At 42.0% G+C, this 18,705-nt stretch overlaps 1 protein-coding gene and 1 long non-coding RNA gene across 2 annotated transcripts; one reads left to right on the top strand and one right to left on the bottom strand.

Annotated features, from left to right (window-relative positions):
• Positions 1-387: 387 nt before the first annotated feature.
• On the top strand, positions 388-13,725 carry LOC143302176 (clathrin heavy chain 1-like). The gene is made up of 3 exons (XM_076616716.1): positions 388-657; positions 2,868-2,943; positions 11,081-13,725. Exons 1-3 carry the CDS (start codon positions 403-405, stop codon positions 11,242-11,244), a joined length of 495 nt encoding a protein of 164 aa, XP_076472831.1. The 5' UTR covers positions 388-402; the 3' UTR covers positions 11,245-13,725.
• LOC143302177 (uncharacterized) lies at positions 12,907-18,465 on the bottom strand. Its single transcript, XR_013057900.1, has 2 exons — positions 17,438-18,465; positions 12,907-17,011 (listed from the first exon to the last, which is right to left on the bottom strand). It is a non-coding gene; the product is annotated as an uncharacterized LOC143302177 (long non-coding RNA).
• Between the last annotated feature and the right edge of the window lie 240 nt (positions 18,466-18,705).

Genomic DNA, 18,705 nt, shown 5'->3' on the forward strand with positions numbered 1-18,705 from the left:
GATGGCTTGAAATAGAAGAAAATCATCAACTTTAGGGGGCTTTGCCCCCAGCCCCCCACCAAGTGCCTTGCCCCCAGTATCCCCTCCAGGGGCCTTCTGTGGCCCCCAGATTCATGGTTTGAGACCAGGTCACAATTTCTGTCTCATGCTTTCCTCTCTTTGTCTCCTTCATTCCGCTGTTAATGTATGTACATTAGTATTTATTTATCAGGTTTGCAGTTGGTTGTACATGGTAACAGAGCAATGATTTTCTGCATGTGGATGCTTCAATAAAAAGTTGAATATTTTGTGACCACAAGGAAATTGAGAAAAAGGAATCTTTTTCAAAACTGTCCTTTTTGAAAGTGTTTTTTTTGTATGTGTCTGAATGTATATATGTGTATATCTGACCACAATATCGGTATGGTTACTAAATCTGCCTTTTCTATTGCTCAGGATGCCATGATGTATGCCGGTGAATCACGCCAAGTGGAGATAGCAGAGGACCTGATAGAGTGGTTCTTGGACAGCAACAACCACGAATGTTTTGCTGCCTGCCTCTTCCAGTGTTACGATTTGCTGCGGCCTGATGTCATTTTGGAGCTGGCTTGGAGACATAACATCATTGACTTTGCCATGCCCTACATGATTCAGGTTATGAGGGAATACATAACTAAGGTATGGCAAACTGTGTGTGTGTGTGTGTTTATGTGTGTGTGTGTGTGTGTGTGTTTATGTGTGTGTGTGTATGTGTGTGTGTGTGTGTGTGTTTGGGAGCATGGGGCCAGAACTTTTGATTTTTAGATGGGGTTGGTGAGAAAGGGTTGACATTTTTTTGACAAACATTTTTCTACACGGTATAGACCAGTTTATATTTGCTCGATTTTCTTTCCCTGGAGCTGAATGGAATGAATTTGTACAGTCTTGTAGTGTGTGTTCCATTGCTGTAATGTTTAGGGCTGTTAACCATTTGATGCTGAGTGACTGAACACAGTAGTGTAAAGTTTGAGACTGTGAGCCATTGATGCTAAGTAACTGAACACAGTAAAGTTTGAGACTGTGAGCCATTGATGCTAAGTAACTGAACACAGTGGTGTAAAGTTTAGGGCTGTGAACCATTGATGCTGAGTGACTGAACACAGTGGTGTAAGGTTTAGGGCTGTGAGCCATTGATGCTAAGTGACTGAACACAGTGGTGTAAAGTTTAGGGCTGTGAGCCATTGATGCTAAGTGACTAAACACAGTGGTGTAAAGTTTAGGGCTGTGAACCATTGATGCTAAGTGACTGAACACAGTAGTGTAAAGTTTAGGATTGTGAGCCATTGATGCTAAGTGACTGAACACAGTGATGTAAAGTTTAGGGCTGTGAGCCATTGATGCTAAGTGACTGAACACAGTGGTGTAATGTTTGAGACTGTGAGCCATTGATGCTAAGTGACTGAACACAGTAAAGTTTGGGACTGTGAGCCATTGATGCTAAGTGACTAAACACAGTGGTGTAAAGTTTAGGGCTGTGAACCATTGATGCTAAGTGACTGAACACAGTGGTGTAAAGTTTAGGACTGTGAGCCATTGATGCTAAGTGACTGAACACAGTGATGTAATGTTTAGGACTGTGAGCCATTGATGCTGAGTGACTGAACACAGTGATGTAATGTTTAGGGCTGTGAGCCATTGATGCTAAGTGACTGAACACAGTGGTGTAATGTTTGGGGCTGTGAACTATTGATGCTGAGTGACTGAACACAGTGATGTAATGTTTAGGGCTGTGAACTATTGATGCTGAGTGACTGAACACAGTGATGTAATGTTTAGGGCTGTGAACTATTGATGCTGAGTGACTGAACACAGTGATGTAATGTTTAGGGCTGTGAACTATTGATGCTGAGTGACTGAACACAGTGATGTAATGTTTAGGGCTGTGAACTATTGATGCTAAGTGACTGAACACGGTGATGTAATGTTTAGGGCTGTGAGCCATTGATGCTAAGTGATTGAACACAGTGGTGTAATGTTTAGGGCTGTGAGCCATTGATGCTAAGTGACTGAACACAGTGATGTAATGTTTGGGGCTGTGAACTATTGATGCTGAGTGACTGAACACAGTGATGTAATGTTTAGGGCTGTGAACTATTGATGCTGAGTGACTGAACACAGTGATGCAATGTTTAGGGCTGTGAACTATTGATGCTGAGTGACTGAACATAGTGATGTAATGTTTGGGGCTGTGAACTATTGATGCCGAGTGACTGAACACAGTGATGTAATGTTTGGGGCTGTGAACTATTGATGCTGAGTGACTGAACACAGTGATGTAATGTTTAGGGCTGTGAGGCATTGATGCTAAGTGACTGAACACAGTGATGTAATGTTTGGGGCTGTGAACTATTGATGCTGAGTGACTGAACACAGTGATGTAATGTTTAGGGCTGTGAACTATTGATGCTAAGTGACTGAACACAGTGATGTAATGTTTAGGGCTGTGAGCCATTGATGCTAAGTGACTGAGACAGTGATGTAATGTTTAGGGCTGTGAGCCATTGATGCTGAGTGACTGAACACAGTGATGTAATGTTTGGAGCTGTGAACTATTGATTGTAAGTGACTGAACACAGTGATGTAATGTTTAGGGCTGTGAACTATTGATGCTAAGTGATAGAACACAGTGATGTAAAGTTCCTCTTGCACAGGTTATATTTTCTCTTGAACATCATGACCATGACATTTCAGATCTACACATCAAACCAATGTCACAAAATGTTGACTTATGACATATTTGGCTTTTGCATAATATATACAATATGATAACACAGTGGTGTAATGTTTGGGGGTTTGGACCATGAAGCTTACAGATGAAGACAACTAAACACAGCGGTCTGTCTTGGCAGGTGGACAAGCTGGAGCAGTCAGATGCAGTGAGGAGTGAAGAAGAACAAAAAGCTGAAGAGAGACCAATTGTGTTGGGTAAGTGCTTTGAAGGTTTTGATTTGGGACATTTTTTTGCTGAATGCAGAAATTGTGACCAAGTCATATTTTTCCATCAGCATTGTGAAATAGAGGACAGACAATGATTAAGATCTTAATTGAAATTTTTAATAAAAAAGTTTGTCTTGGTGTACTTTTTTGCCAGGAACAATGAATTTTGGAAATGTAACAATCTGGATCTGTGACTGCATATTCTCACAGGTACAGTATATAGAACCAGGCATGAGATTTTTCTGACTATAGTGGGATTTCCGACGGAAAATTGGCTCCAGAGGCCATTTTTGAGATTCGCGTAAATCCGTTGAGAAAATCGGGGGGGGGGGGGGGTGACAAAAAAAAAAAGTAACTTTATGAGTAGGCGACACCAGTCACAAAATCGATGCCGTGGTCAAGACCAAGTGTAATTGGTGTTAGATTGTATGGTTGCAACTCTTCCATCTAGGCATGGAAATCTGTTTTCAGATTTACATAAACAATGAAGTGTCTGTTTTCTGGGGGGGGGGGGGGGGAAAGACAAAAGCGTGGGCCGTTCTACATCACAGTTTGCCAGTGATCTGTCAAAAATGAAAACAGAATGCTCTTTCAAAAGTGTCGTTTGTTGACTCCTTGAAAGGCGATCCAGTGACTTGTCAGAGCACCAAAATTGAAAAAAAAAAAGGTCAGTTAAAGTTGTCAAAATGCTGATAACAAAAGGCAATCCCTACATGGCACGCATTGATACCACTGTAAACAGCATGCACGCGCGCACATGCATACACATGCGGGCGATCACACACGCACAGACATGCGACGAGCATGTGCACACACACACACACACACACACACACACACAAAAGTGTGCGCATACACATGTACACGTAAATGCCGGTGCCGTAAACACCCAACACAGGTGCGCGCATTTCCATCCTTGTCAAGCCCCTAGGCCTTAGATTTCCATCTCTGTCAAGCCCCTAGGCTAAGGCCTGGGTACATCTGCTTGACCCTCTATTCATTCAGCCAAAGTTGGAAAAGTTTGCCACTTTATGCACAAAGTAACATTGTTGCCATTGAAACAGGAACTTTGCAGCAATTGAGGTCAGTGCTTTTTCTGACAAAGCCCAGGCTGCAGTACAGACAGTTCATGGCAAGAGTCAGTTTATTTAGATCTGAGATCTATGACTATGAGCCAGATTACCAAAGTTACGCATGCACAGACACAGAGATGAATTGAATGTGCCTGTGCGCACACTCACACACACACACACACACACTCTTTGGAAAAAAAAAATCACATGAGTGCATTCACATATACACATACTGTTTTTTTTATTTTCTCTCTCTTTCCTTCACACTTGAACATGTGCACGCACAAGTGCTCACACAATCACAAAGAGCTTAATAATATGCACATGTGCGTGCACATGCACAAACACTCACACACACACACTCTCCCTCTCTCTTTCTCGCACACACACAGTTTGATTGAACACACACACACACACACACACACACACACACACACACACACACACACTGATAATTATATTTAAAGCAATGCACATACATGCATGCATACAAACATGCACTTTTTCCTCCCACCTCCCCCCCCCCCCTCTCTGTCTGTCCCTCTCTCCCTCTTTCTGTCTCTCTCTGTCTCTGTCTCTGTCTGTCTGTCTGTCTCTTTCTCCCATATACACAGTGTTGTATACACACACACACACACACACACGGAGAGAGAGAGATCTATTGAATTTGAAAGCAATGCATATACATGCACAAATACAACTTGCATTATTTCCTCCCACCTTCTCCCCCCTCTGTCTCTGTCTGCCTCTTTCTTGTTTACACACAGTTGAATTGAAATCACACAAACACATGTGTGTGCACAGACGCTCGCTTTCTCTCTCTCTCTCTTTCTCCCTCACACACAGTTTAGTTGAACACACACACATACAGAGTTCAGGCTTGGAACACTGACCACTAGCTCTAGCTGAGAATCCTTGACTGCTGAAAGTGATATAACCAGTCACAGACCCACCCCCTCCTCCCTCCAGTCATTCCACTTCCCCCTTTCTTTCCTCAACCAACACACATGCATGTCTGTGGAACGGAGACTACAGCTGAAGAGACCCGATACCAGTTTTAATGGTACAGTGCAAACTTGTGTGCTTGGTACATTTTCGTTGAAAACACCACACACACACACACACACACACACACAAAGAGAGGCCCCCCAAACCTCTTAAAAATCACTAAGTTCATTTTTGGCCATGGGGCTTTGCCACCCTGGACCCCGGCCATTTTCAGAGGAAGCTCTCCTGGACAATTCCCCAGCCTCTCTCTCTGACACCCACATACACACACTCACTCACTCACACAGAGTTTTACACACACAGAGTTGTATTTAAAGCAGTGCACATACATCCGAGATTTTTCCAACTATAGTCGGATTTCCGACCGAAAATTGGCTCCAGAGGCCATTTTTGAGATTCGCGTAAATCCTTTGAGAAAATCGGAGGGGAGGGGGGAGGTTTTTTTCCGACCCACAAAGGTTGCATGAACGTTGCCCGACCGATCGACAAGACAGACCCACAGCGTTTGCTGAAATGCCCCATGTTTGGATAAGCGAACCAGTTGAGAATAAGTGTTCCGTTGCTCCTCTGTCATCATTCAGCTTATCCGTATTCGGTCGGGATTACAAAACTCGCTCGCGGGCTTCACGACTTGCAAAGATGCCTGATTTCGTCGATCGTCCTCAGTCATTGACAAAATGAGAAAACTCACAAAGGATTAGAGGATTTTTGCAGCAGAGATCAATAAAGGAGTGAATAATAAGTGGAACTGGGTCTGGCAAGATGGGATCGTGAAAACAGAAGTGAAGAATAAAAAAATAATAACTTTACGCCAAGTGCGATTGGTGTCAGATTGTATGGGTGCAACTCTTCAGTCTTGGCATAGAAATCTGTTTTCACATTTGCATTGAAAACAGAACATCCGTTTTCTAGAAGAAAAAAGAAAGGAAGAAAAAGCCGACGGGCCATTCTATATCGTTTACAGATGATCTGTCAAAAATGGAAATGGAATGCTCTTTCGAAATTGTCGTTTGTTGACCCCTTGAGAGGCGATCCAGTGACTTGTCAGAGCACCAAAATCGAAGTCCGAAAGTTTCCTAACAGTCGATTGAAGTTGTCAAATGCCGATGACAAAAGGCAATCCCTACACAACACGCATTGATATCACTGTGAAAAGCATGCACAAGCGCACATGCACACACATGTGGTTGATCACACACACACACACACACACACACCAGTGCGCGCGATCTCCATCCCTGTCAAGCCACAAGGGCCTTGGGTACATCTGCTTGACCCTCTGTTCATTCAGCAAAAGCTGCCATGTTTGCCACTGTATGCACAAGTAACATTGTTGCCATTGAAACCAAAACTGGAAACTTTGTTGCAACTTATTGAGGTCAGTGCCATTTCCCACACAGCCAGGCTTCTGTACAGTCAGTTCATGGCAAGAGTCGGTGTATTTAGATTTGAGACCTATAGCCGGCCAGATTACTCTGTTTCCAGCAGAGAAAGGTGTATTGTTTAAGTGATTTTCATTTCATCATATTCGTGCACAGTCGTTTTTGTTTGCTGTCATTTTTGTGTACATGATTCCAGTGAATGTGAACTTTAAGTGTGGTGTGTGATTTACCAGATACTGTCCGCGTTTTTGTGTTAGATCCAGTTATTTGACCTAAGTGTGTGTGTGAGTGCCGACAAAAATGGAATCTGGTGCGGTAGTGGCAGCTTTGCTGACTGGGCAACACACCTTCAGTGAACACTTGAGATGTTTGGATTATATGTGTCGTGTGTGTGGTGAGCGGGTTCTCAGAAGAGATAAAGATAAGAGGTTGAATGCAAGACTTTGTGCCAAGTATTCTTCTGAACTGTTTCGTTTTTTCGGTCTAGATGTTTCGAATGATGAAGAGGGCAAACATCCCACATGCATTTGTATCAAGTGCTACAAAAAACTGATAAAAATGAAACATACTCATGGAAATTCTCAGTTCAAAACTGCAAATGAAAATGTTGCACTTGACATTGACAGAATGTCAGAAATCTGGACAACTTTCGATCCAGATCTATCTTTGGATCAGTGCAAAACATGCTAAGCCTGGTCGTCCGAAAAAAAGACGATCAGCACCCGTAAAAAAATGCACCGATGCCAGTTTTGATCCGTCTGACCTCTGCTTAGATACCAACAACAGTGTGTCAACGTCATTTTGTCAGTCCACATCAACACCAGTCAAAAAAACAAGAACGCTGTGCACACATCTCCAATCACACCCAAAACACATGTCACTGACGCAGCTATATCACCCACCGCACAATTGAAACGTAAGAAGGTATATGTTGACTCAGAGGATGAGGTTCTCAATAAATCTCTCACTGAAGAAGAAGAAAAGTTATGCACATGACTGATTTGCAGGATAATGTTTAAGTCAGGAGACAAATCAACAGTCAGATGCAAAACTGGAGGTCAGCCAATAGTGTTGAAAAAAGTCACACAACCCCGCAAATCATCTGCCATAGCATCATCATCTCTGAAGAAAAAACGGTCTCAAATTATGCAAAAAATTGGAAAGCACATCTCGGGGAACAGTAAAGAAGCCATAGTAAAACAGCAGGGGTCAGAAATCAAAAGATCAGCTCAGAGCCACAGACAACAGATACTGCAAGCTGCTGGATGTGGCCCAGTGAATGTGACCAAAAAACAAGGGTCTGCACTGAGAGCTGCCATGGGGTTAAGCTGGGCACAACACAGGATACAAAAGAGGTTTTATGCCAGTATTGGTGTGGAACATGAAGGGGAAAGGAAGGAGAGGGAGGTGCAGAAAGAAGCAATGTTTGGGGAGGTAGAAATAGAAAAATCAAAACTCATCTTTGTTGATAAAGAGGGAAGACAAACAGAGGAGGAAACTGCAGTAGGAAAAATCAAAGACATTCCAAAGATGGTAGAAAACTTATTAGACCAGTACGACAGAGAAAACAAGTTGACATGGCATGATGATAGAATACCGCAGGATGAGATATGGGTAAAAATTGGAGGGGACCATGGAGGGGGGACATTCAAACTCATGCTTCAAATTGCAAATCTCACCAACCCCAACTCAAAACACAACACGTGTCTCCTGGCCATTGTAGACTGCAAGGACAGTCCAGACAATTTGAGAAGAATCTTAGAACCCTACAAAGAACAGCTAGCTGCTCTGCAGTCAATGACATGGTGAAACAAGAGAGTCAAAGTGACCTTGTTTGGGGACTATGACTTTCTCCTCAAACTGTATGGACTGTCAGGTGCTCAGGGGACACACCCATGTTTATACTGCACAGCATCTAAATCACAAACACAAAATCCACCTCACTGCAATGAAGGCAACATCACACAGCGCACATTACAGGGCATCAAGACAGACTACAGCAAATACAAACACTCCAAGCAGAAAATTGCCAGCCTGCACAACAATGTAGTCAGGGAGCCTATTGTTGACATAGAACTTAGCCAAGTGGCTCCCCCATACCTGCACATTCTTCTGGGAGTGGTCAAAAAACACCATGACCTGCTGGAGGGGGAGTGTCATTCTCTTGACAAAAAGATAGGAGAGTCAATAGCCAGCCAGGGAAAACAGTTAGACAGTGACTCAGCCTTTTCTGAGTTTGTAGACAAGCTGAGACAGCTCCAAAGTGCTGAAGAAGAAAAGAGATTGCTAGAAACTAGGATTGTATTTAATGAGCCTGAAGGAGACAGTACACCACTCAGTGATTTCCAAAAACAGCAACGTGAGCTAGCAGATATGGTAGAAGAAAAAGATGCAGACATTGAATATCTCAAGACACAGCTTGACCTTCCACACCTGGCTGGCCCTGTCACACAACACTTAGATGCTGTACTTCAACAGCATAAAATACACAGACAGGCATACCACGGAGCATCATTCATTGGAAACCACTGTCACAAATATCTCAAGCCAGAAACAGTAGAACACATCAGTGACAGTGTAGTCAAGAAAACAGGTGAACTGACTCAAGACGTGGACATAAACCTCAGAGCTAGGAACATTTCCCAGAAGTTTAAAACACTAAACACGCTGTTCTCACGCATTCACATAAACATCTCACATCAAAGACCCTTGACAGACAGTGACGTTGACACACTGGATAGTGACATCAAACAGTACATGTCTTTCTTCCACCAACAATTCCCACAAACACGCATCATTCCCAAGCAGCACATCCTAGAAAATCACTGCACTCCATTCATTCATTCTCACGGTTTTGGCCTGGCACTACACGGGGAACAAGGGGGGGAGGCAACACACGCAGTCGTCAATTCACTCAAAAAGAAAGTATTAGGGATGCAGTCACAAGATGACAAACTACGTGTCATCATGCAAGAGCACATGACTGTTGTCTCCCCCATGCTTCAGCAAGTCATACCCCAAGCAGGAGAATCACGGCACAAATCAAAAAGTAAAGAATAAAGAAATTTTCAGCCCTGTTCTTTTCTCCACCCTGAATCCCTCCCTCCCGCACACACACACATTGTAAGGAAAAAACAAGAAAAGAAAAAAATTTTTGAGTTTAGTCAGTGTCACACTTCAACTGAGTGGATTACCAGCTACAAACAAGGATTCATACGGATTTATAAGTTCAGGTAGGAATGTATTTTATTATTTAGAACTTACAAATGCATGTCAGTACGTTACATTGTGATTGTTTTCTAAAAGCATAGTATCGTCAAGGTGTATCTTTTAGACTGACCAAATGCATGTCGCAAGCAAAGGCACACATACTGACACGCAAAACATCTAGTCGGCGAAAATCTCTCTCCCCCTCTCTGTGTGCGTCTCTCTCTCGCTCTCTCTCTCTCTGTGCATCTCTCTCTCTCCCTCTCTCTCTGTGCCTCTCCCCTTTCTCTCTCCGTACACGTTCCTCTGTTTCTCAGTATGTCTGTCCCTGCATATCTGTCTGTCTGTCTGTCTCTTTTCCCGTGATGTTGAGAGAAGTGTGAAACTAGGTGGCTGGCAGCAGTTCTCAGTGAAGCTGACCGTTAAATACTGACACTAATTCCGGGGCGGTCTGCCACCTCTAGGTAACAGTATCGACTATATTTTCCTTCCAATTGTATTGTGGAGACATGCATGTATATCATGATATAAGTTTTATCTCCAACTAAAACGATATACACACACAACACGGAGTTGAATTTGAACTACGTTTCGTGTGTGTTCCTCAGTTCGAACAGAATGTTCGTGTGCTCGCTAAGTTTTGTACCGCTTGTACACTGCCTGTAGGAAATTAAACCTGCTCATGTTTGGTATCATTAAATTTGTCAGAGAATCACACATCCATTCACACCCATAGCGCCCTTCTTGTTGCATTCTGACATAGAGTATTATTTTTTAAAAGCATATAACCCTGTTTCTGACAGTTTATCAGCAGCAGCGAAGCTGTTCACAGCTGTACACACTGCCCGTGTAACATGCGCTCCGCTGAGAATAGCGCGAAGTTAGTGGTGCGTCAGAGCGCTGCCCCATATACTGCCTGCCTGTCTGTCCAGGCTATCACCTTTCCAATGTTTCGCACTCGCTCGCTGTTCATCCCTCTCCCCTCTGCTTCGCGCCAAAACTAAAAGGGCTGCCTTGTGCCGCCGTGTACAGGTTTGGAAGCAAAAACACTTCAGTTTAGGAAGAATTGGACTGATTTTTTGTCTTCTGTGGGTTGGAATACTTCAGCAGCATTGGTGGCCTGCAAGTGCAGATTTTATGGTTTGAAATTGAGAAAAACCTTCAGCTTCAGGGGGCTTCGCCCTCAGGGCCCCACCAGGGACATTGTCCCATGGACCCCCCCCCCCCCGGGGGTCTTCTGCGGCCACCTTTCAGACTTGGTCACAATTTCCAAATCTCATGCCTGAACATGGAGAATATAATTTTTGCTCGACATAAGGTAATGATGACAGGTAGTTTTACGGAAAAAATACAAAACAAAAACCAGGAAATAAAAATGACTTTTTTATTGTGACTGGGTTTTATGTAGAGTCTCCACAAGGGAGCTAAGTGGAGATGTGCTGTGCTGTGTTTCAGGTGAGCCACAGTTGATGCTCACAGCTGGTCCTGCCAGCATGGGAATGGGTGTCCCTCCAGCCCAGCCTGGCTATGCAGCTGCTCCTGGCTACGCTGGCATGCCGGCTGGAATGCCTCCTGGGGGAATGCCAGCTGGGATGCCTGCCTACGGCTACAGCATGTGAAAGGGTCACATGGTCACCCTGCCACTGCAGGACTGCATTCTTCCTGTCAGCACTTCAGAGAACAAATTTGAGAGACATGGAATAGATTTAAGTCATGGTGTCTTGCTCAGGGTGCTGTCATTTTCAGCATTGTGTTGTGGTGGCAAATGGTCTGGTGGGAAACAAAAGAGAAGGAAACTGTAAAGCTTGAGGAAGATGAGGAAGACAGGAAGTCTCAGTTTTGTGAAGAAGATAGATTTGGATATGATTTGTATGACAAACGATGAACTGCAGCAATAGTTAAATGAGACTGTAGACTGTGGGCAGATTTACTGTGTATGTGGAAGTGTTTGTATCCATTGGTATGATTGCGCTAGATGCGTTCATTAGTGTGGTATGACACTGTCATAGTTTGTCACACAGTTAAAGTTTATGTAGCTGGCCAAATGGTGTGATATGAATGTTGGTTTCAGAATGGAAAGAACTTTATTTGATTCAGTGAAAATTACATTCCTGATCATTCTGCAATACTTGTGTTAATTGCTGTGTAGTGAACTAAGTGTGTGAATGATCATGTCATTTTAGATTTCATCACTTGGCTCTTTATCATTTCATGTAGCTTATTACTGTAACTTTTAGAATGCATACTTCTGTAATAATCACTTTCTTGTAAGGTTGGTGGGTTTGGGTGAAGCATTATCAGGATGTACAGTCAACTGAACTTTTGGATGATGCATTTATTTATTTGCCATTTATCACATTACTTTTCTGCTTGCTTTCAGCCAAATAACCAAGTCAGTAACACCTACCTATATCAGAGTAATAGAACATGTTTTAACTGACAAACCATTTTCCATTGTCTGAGGTGTTGAGTTTGAGCTTGCATGCAGAAAATACTCTTTCATTGTTTTATTTACAGTACCTACTCCTTCACCGTCTAGCCCAGGTTACTGTCATTTTGTCAGAGTTGTGATGGCATCATGTGAATTGGTACATGTGATGAGACTGTGTTGGCATAGTGATCTGGGACTTTCCTCTGGCACAAATGTTGCACCAAGTTACGAAGTCTGTTAAACTGTATACCACTTGTAATGATTCATAACTTAGCGATAACAGCTGTGGTTGAGTCATATTTGTATCCTTTGTTCTTCTTTGTTTTAGAACTGCTGTTATGTTGTTCATAGATGCAACAAGTATTCATTGTGTTCCTTTTAGATACATGTTGTTGAGTAACCTCTTTTGTGCAGTGTTTTAAAGGTGATGTACGAAGTGTCGGATAACACATTTGCCAGCAGTTGTCCTCAATATTTGTGGCTTAAGAAGGGTGTACCATTAATTGACTGAACAGAAGTAATGCGCAGACAAAACAGTTTTGTTACTTATTTAATGTAGTGCCTGGGGACTAGAGTTAATTGTTTATGGGTATGAAGTGGTTATAATTTATTGGTACAGAGCCATGATAATGAAAGTCCTTCCTGAAATAGTAACATATAATGATGACAGTTTGTGGAATAGTATATAATGATGAAAGCAAAAAATCTGTTGAATACAATTTAAGATGATAATGATGATGGCTTTTGAACAAGGGACTGTCAGGGAAGCGTTTTACATCATATATTTTATTGTGAGATTTGTGGTTTGTCTTCTTTTACATTTTCCCCACAAGATTTATTTCTATTTGTCTTTTACATTCCCCCCCCCCCCCCTTCTAGATTTTTTTGGATATATCTTTTTTCCCCCCACACAGATTTATTTCTGTCTGAAACAGACTGGTTGATGAAATACACCTTTTTGTGAGTTTTCACAAGAGAAAGTTATTTATTTATTTGTTTGTTTATAGTTTTCATTTTGTTTTCTTCTAAGAGGTAGAAGTTGACTGACAAAGATTTCGGATTAAAAAGTAAAACTTATATATATATATACATATGAATATTGCGTACATGAAGCTTTGCATGGAAAAACTTGTGGGCATGCTCAGTTTTGTCTGTTATGTCTGAAACACTGCTTGTTTTTTCTCTTCGAGTTCTGTATCCATTTTATTGTTTTGGTTTTTGAGATTAGCCAGATATGTTTTATTTATTGAATTGAAAGATTTAGAAAATAATTGTCTGTTTTTGTGAAAGTTGTACATCTTTCATGAAATGCTGTTTTTGCTTGTGACTTATTTTGCTCACAAGGGTGAGTTGGTTAATAATTGTGGCTAGCACTTCTGCTTTTCATTCAGCTTCTGTTTTTATTATAAAAAAAATAATTAGTCAACCATTTTTGTGCTTTAAAAATCAAACTATGAAAAAAATAAAGAAAAGAGTGATGTAACTGGAAAATGTGAAGCCTGTGTTTTGAAGAATACAAAAAAGAGGGAGATGAGTACTGATGTTATATTGTGTATATCGTACATTATGTGATGTGTCCTTATTACAGGTTCTGGTCGTTGTATCCTTGACCTGGCCTTCAATTAGTCCTGTCTACTGCTACTTGTCACCAATAAATATATTGAACATAGTGGCTGCAGTGCTGTGTGAGGGAGAGAGAGGGGGAGAGATAGACTGACTGATGGGGCAACTGAGAATGTTTGTCCATATTCGGATCATCTCATGCAGTAGTTACCTGTAAGAATTGGAAACTGCATTGTTTTCCTGCCTTTGGTCATTTCAGGTCTGAATGATTTTACAGTAAATTATGATTATAATGATATTAGATTTTACTTTTGATTATATTGCTATTTTCCATAATAACAAGGCTCAAAACATACGATAATGCATATTAGAATGATCACATTACAATAAGACTTGTTAAAATGATCTTCAAGATGATATAAAGCAATGAAGTCAAAGAAGAGATTTTTACATTGAAAACATGATATAGCATAAACTGGATGAAAAGCTTAAAACAACAACCTGTAAGGATATCACATAAAAAAGCTATGTGTATTCATTAAAAAACATCATTTGGTATATAAACCACTAGACTGCCCTGTAAACCATTCTCAAACAGCAGATAATTCACTTCCCTGCCACTGACAAGAAATATCTCTTGTCTTGTTAAAAGCTATGTTGTTATAGAATTATTGGTAACTTCAGCTTTGCCAAGGTTCCCCTGACTTTAATAAAAACATGGGAACATCTTATTTCACCCATGAGTGTGGTTTTTCTGGTGATTATAATTGGCTGACTGGAGCATGTCAACAATTCATTATCTATGCAGGCAAGCAAAATGGTGTCACGCCTTATCCAAACTGAAGGTGAGCAAAAGCAAATGCGATGAATTGGGATTTAGCTGCTTCTTATTGAAAAATAGTATAAATACTAGAAGAAGACAAACTACAATCTGACATTTATTTGGAAGAGAAAGGGGAGGAATATTAGCCTACTCTTCACCTAAAGTGCAGAACAAAGATTGAATTTCCTAGCACACAGCATTCAATGATTTGAGAACAGAACACACTGTGTGTGACAGGCTCTGTGCGTGACAGGCCTGCTAGAGAGTATGGATGCGAAGGTGTCAGATTACAGTGTGCAGGCATAACGAGTTAGATAAAAGCTGGGGATGTGTAGGTATGTGTTGCATTCATGTGTGTGTGTCTGTGTGTAGTAGTAGTAGAATTTGTTGTAATGGGATGATCATAATGGGGGTATATTTTGGCTATAATTTAAAGTAGTGAACAATGCATATGCATTTTCTTAGTGTGTATGCATAAATGCACATTAACGCATCCACACATATACACACTTCTCAATTTGTAGACTTTTTTCAGAGATCACCAATGTTTTTTTTAATTAAAACTTTATTTTAAGAATGTAACATATTTTAAACTGACTACACTAAAAAAATGTATATATAAAAATATAATTATATCAAAATAAAAACTAGGAGACTCCATCAATATCATATTCCTGCACCATCTTTATGTGTGTTTTACTCCCAAGACAAGGATAAATTTTACAAATGCACACATTTAAAAAGTGTCTTCCATTTACAAGTTATGAATTTTCATAGCATAATGATTTCATGTCTTATAATGACCATTATTAACAATATTTGTGTACAATGACATGCATGATATTATTTACAGTAGTTGAATTCAGGAAATGATATTGTACATCATATTTGTTTTTTATGACAGGATATAACAAAATATTGCATTTTACAATCCAGTGGGATGAAGGGGTGCATGAAATACTTTTGGAACAATACATGCATCATAATTTGAGTGTATTGCAAAATACTAAACATTGTAATCACAAAAAATAGATTGTCATTTTCATTCAAATGACTGAACACTAGCCTATATGGCAAAAAGCCATAGATTTTAAAATAACATGCTTCCATTTGATGTCAGTTTAAGTTACAAAATTCTACAAGTGCATATACAATATTGATTGTATATGTAGACAAGGTCCACCAAGCCCATCATATTGGAATGTGAAATTTTATGGAACATTATGTACATGCATTCAGATTCAGACTTATAGCAGCCTTATTATCTCAGCATTACATTACAAAGTTTCCAGCACAACTGTGTAGTAGCGAACATTTCTGGCTTAAGCAGTCAGATAGTCCTCTGACCTGCAGCCTTTGAAGAAAAAAGACTTACCCTCATCCCCAAGCCCCCCCCCCTTCCCCTCCCACTCCCTGACCCAACCTCCCACAAAAAAAGAGAGAAAAAAACAAACAAAACAAAAATCCCCCCAAACACCCAGTCACACACATCCACTATTACATTGCATATGTAGCTGCCATGCAATGCATGACAACATCTTTGGAATGGCTGTTACTGTGAATCGCAGCCAGGAGGCCTGAATCGTCATTTTGTGCAGAAACATACTGATTCATTGTGGCTTAAAGTCCAGCCCAGCACAGAAGGCTTGATACAAATAGCAAGAGATCGACAAATAACAGTCCTGCGAATATTGTTCCGATAGTCGGCTGTAAAGTGAACAGCAGAAAGATGATGGTGGACACTTGGAGCCAGACCCAGCAGGTAACACACCACTGCCATCATGGAGGGGGAAGACACTTGGAGAAGAGAGTGTTGTCACTGTTACCAGATGGGGTGGGGGTAGATGCCAGCTATCAGGGGGTGAAGCACAACACTGACAGCAGTGTCACTGTCATGGGATGAGGCACAACACTGACAGCAGTGTCACTGTCATGGGATGAGGCACCACAACACCGACAGCAGTGTCACTGTCGTGGGATGAGGCACAACACTGCAGTGTCACTCATGGGATGAAGCACAACACTGACAGCAGTGTCACTGTCATGGGATGAGGCACAACACTGACAGCAGTGTCACTGTCATGGGATGAGGCACCACAACACTGACAGCAGTGTCACTGTCGTGGGATGAGGCACAACACTGCAGTGTCACTGTCATGGGATGAAGCACAACACTGAGCAGTGTTACTGTCATGGGATGAGGCACCACAACACTGGCAGCAGTGTCACTGTCATGGGATGAGGCACAACACTGCAGTGTCACTGTCATGGGATGAAGCACAACACTGAACAGTGTTACTGTCATGGGATGAGGCACCACAACACTGACAGCAGTGTCACTGTCATGGGATGAGGCACAACACTGACAGCAGTGTCACTGTCATGGGATGGAGCATAACACCAACTACCGTGGGGAGGTGCAGGTAAGGGTGGAGGGTAGACTGAAGATGGAGAAGCAGCCATCAGCAGTACATTGCCATCAGGCTGCGCCGTGTGGGTGTGCCATCTGGGTTGCCATGGTACAACAGTCAGTGAAGGGAGAAGGTGTGGGCAAAGTTCAGAAGTAGGCCTGGAATGGAGAAAGAAATACATCCATGTCATATCAGCTCAGTTCAGGATAGTTAAGGGTTTTGCAATCCTTTCACACACACACACACACACACACACACACACACACAAGCGTGCACACACACAGCGACTGATACACAATTGTTATCACCGCATTGAAAGCCCAGTGTGTGTGCGTGCGTGCGTGCATGCCGGTGCGCGCGCGCGTGTGTGTGTGTGTGTGTGCGCGCGCGCGCGCGTGATGACTAATGATCTCAATCCATGTAAAGCATGAATATTGACTTCGTAGTGATCTAGACTATAATTATAAACAACACCTATGATCAACGCCTAAAAATAAACAATGGATCAAAAGAAAGAATAAAACGGGACAGTTCAAAAACAGGAAACTGTTAGCGCGTAACCTTTCAGAGAAACACAAACTTACTCTGAAGGGTTCTTTCAAGCTGTGAACACTGTTTCACGTGCAGGAAATCCTCCTTCATCCGCTCATCTTCTTGTGACCGTGGACAGAAGGGGAAGAGCGGACACCTCACTGGAGGAGACGTTAACGGCGACACCATCATCGATGACGGTGGCGACGACACAGACTGCAGGCAGTCAGCCAGGTCCCTCCACTCCTCTTTTCCAAACGTACCCAGCTCCACCCCGTTCTCACGAAGCAGCTCAAGTCCTCGTACATTCTTTTCATGATCGCCCGTTGAGACACTTCGAAGATGCGGACACCTTGTTTCTTCACACGATGGCCTTCGAATCTTGTAAAGAAAGGAAAATGACATGTCGATTCTGATTGTGACTTTAAACATTACTTTTGCTTCCTTTATGAACCGGGCGATCCTGTCACTGCAGTCTCGACAAGGGGAGTAATTTATAAACCATCGAATCGTTTGTGAAGGCAAAGAATCAGTTTGAAGATGTTGAAGAAGAACGCCAAGCGTTCTAACTTCTGAATGGTCGACATAATCATTCTCCACAGTCTCCACAACGGTCTTCAGGCGTGGAGATCCAGGATTTTTTACCCGATACACCAACACAGAGTACACACATTTTGGCCACTTCCCTCCATGCAGGCCACTGTTCCAAAATACGTCAAAAATTCTCTGTGATTCCATTCCGAGCGATACAAAACGTCTGTGAAAAACAAGGATGTTCTTATGCAGATAGAGTTCCAGAATAATATCACTGTCAAGATCTGTTCCCGGTCTCCGCTTGAGTAGGATACAAAGTGAAATGCAAAACTTCACACTGTAGTTATATTTAAATATGCATTGTGTGTGGTGCAACTCAGGGGTATTTATTTTTGGCACAGTGGTTTGCCCTACCAGATTCGATGTTGACACCTCTTGAAGCTTCCATTTCGCGGAAATCCCCTGGCAACCGAAACGAAAACTGTCAGTCTGTCCATTGTGTCTAATCACTATTTATAGCGCTGTGGAAATTTCCGTTCCTTGTTTAAACTTTCTCTCTCTCTCTCTCTCTCTCTCTCTCTCTCTCTGCGTTCGACTGACGCACAGCTTTTCTTGCAACTTTTCGACACACAAATTGAACCTCATGAACCTCATACATTCTTACGTAAGCCTACATGCAGGTGGAACGGTGACTCACGCTTTGGTAGTGTCAGTCCAGTGAGATAAAAATAACCCCACGTTGGTTTTCGTGGATCTGCTTGTGTTCACGAAGAACAGCAAGCGTTCT

This window comes from Babylonia areolata, chromosome 29 (genome assembly GCF_041734735.1).
Source record: "Babylonia areolata isolate BAREFJ2019XMU chromosome 29, ASM4173473v1, whole genome shotgun sequence".
NCBI classification, from domain to species: domain Eukaryota; kingdom Metazoa; phylum Mollusca; class Gastropoda; order Neogastropoda; family Buccinidae; genus Babylonia; species Babylonia areolata.

Bases quoted from the DNA above. Each gene is read 5' to 3' on its own strand.
- LOC143302176 (XM_076616716.1), top strand. From the start codon at position 403: ATGGTTACTAAATCTGCCTTTTCTATTGCTCAGGATGCCATGATGTAT. The intron at 658-2,867 runs GTATGGCAAACT...CTGTCTTGGCAG, and splicing joins TGAGGGAATACATAACTAAG to GTGGACAAGCTGGAGCAGTC. The intron at 2,944-11,080 runs GTAAGTGCTTTG...GCTGTGTTTCAG, and splicing joins AGAGAGACCAATTGTGTTGG to GTGAGCCACAGTTGATGCTC.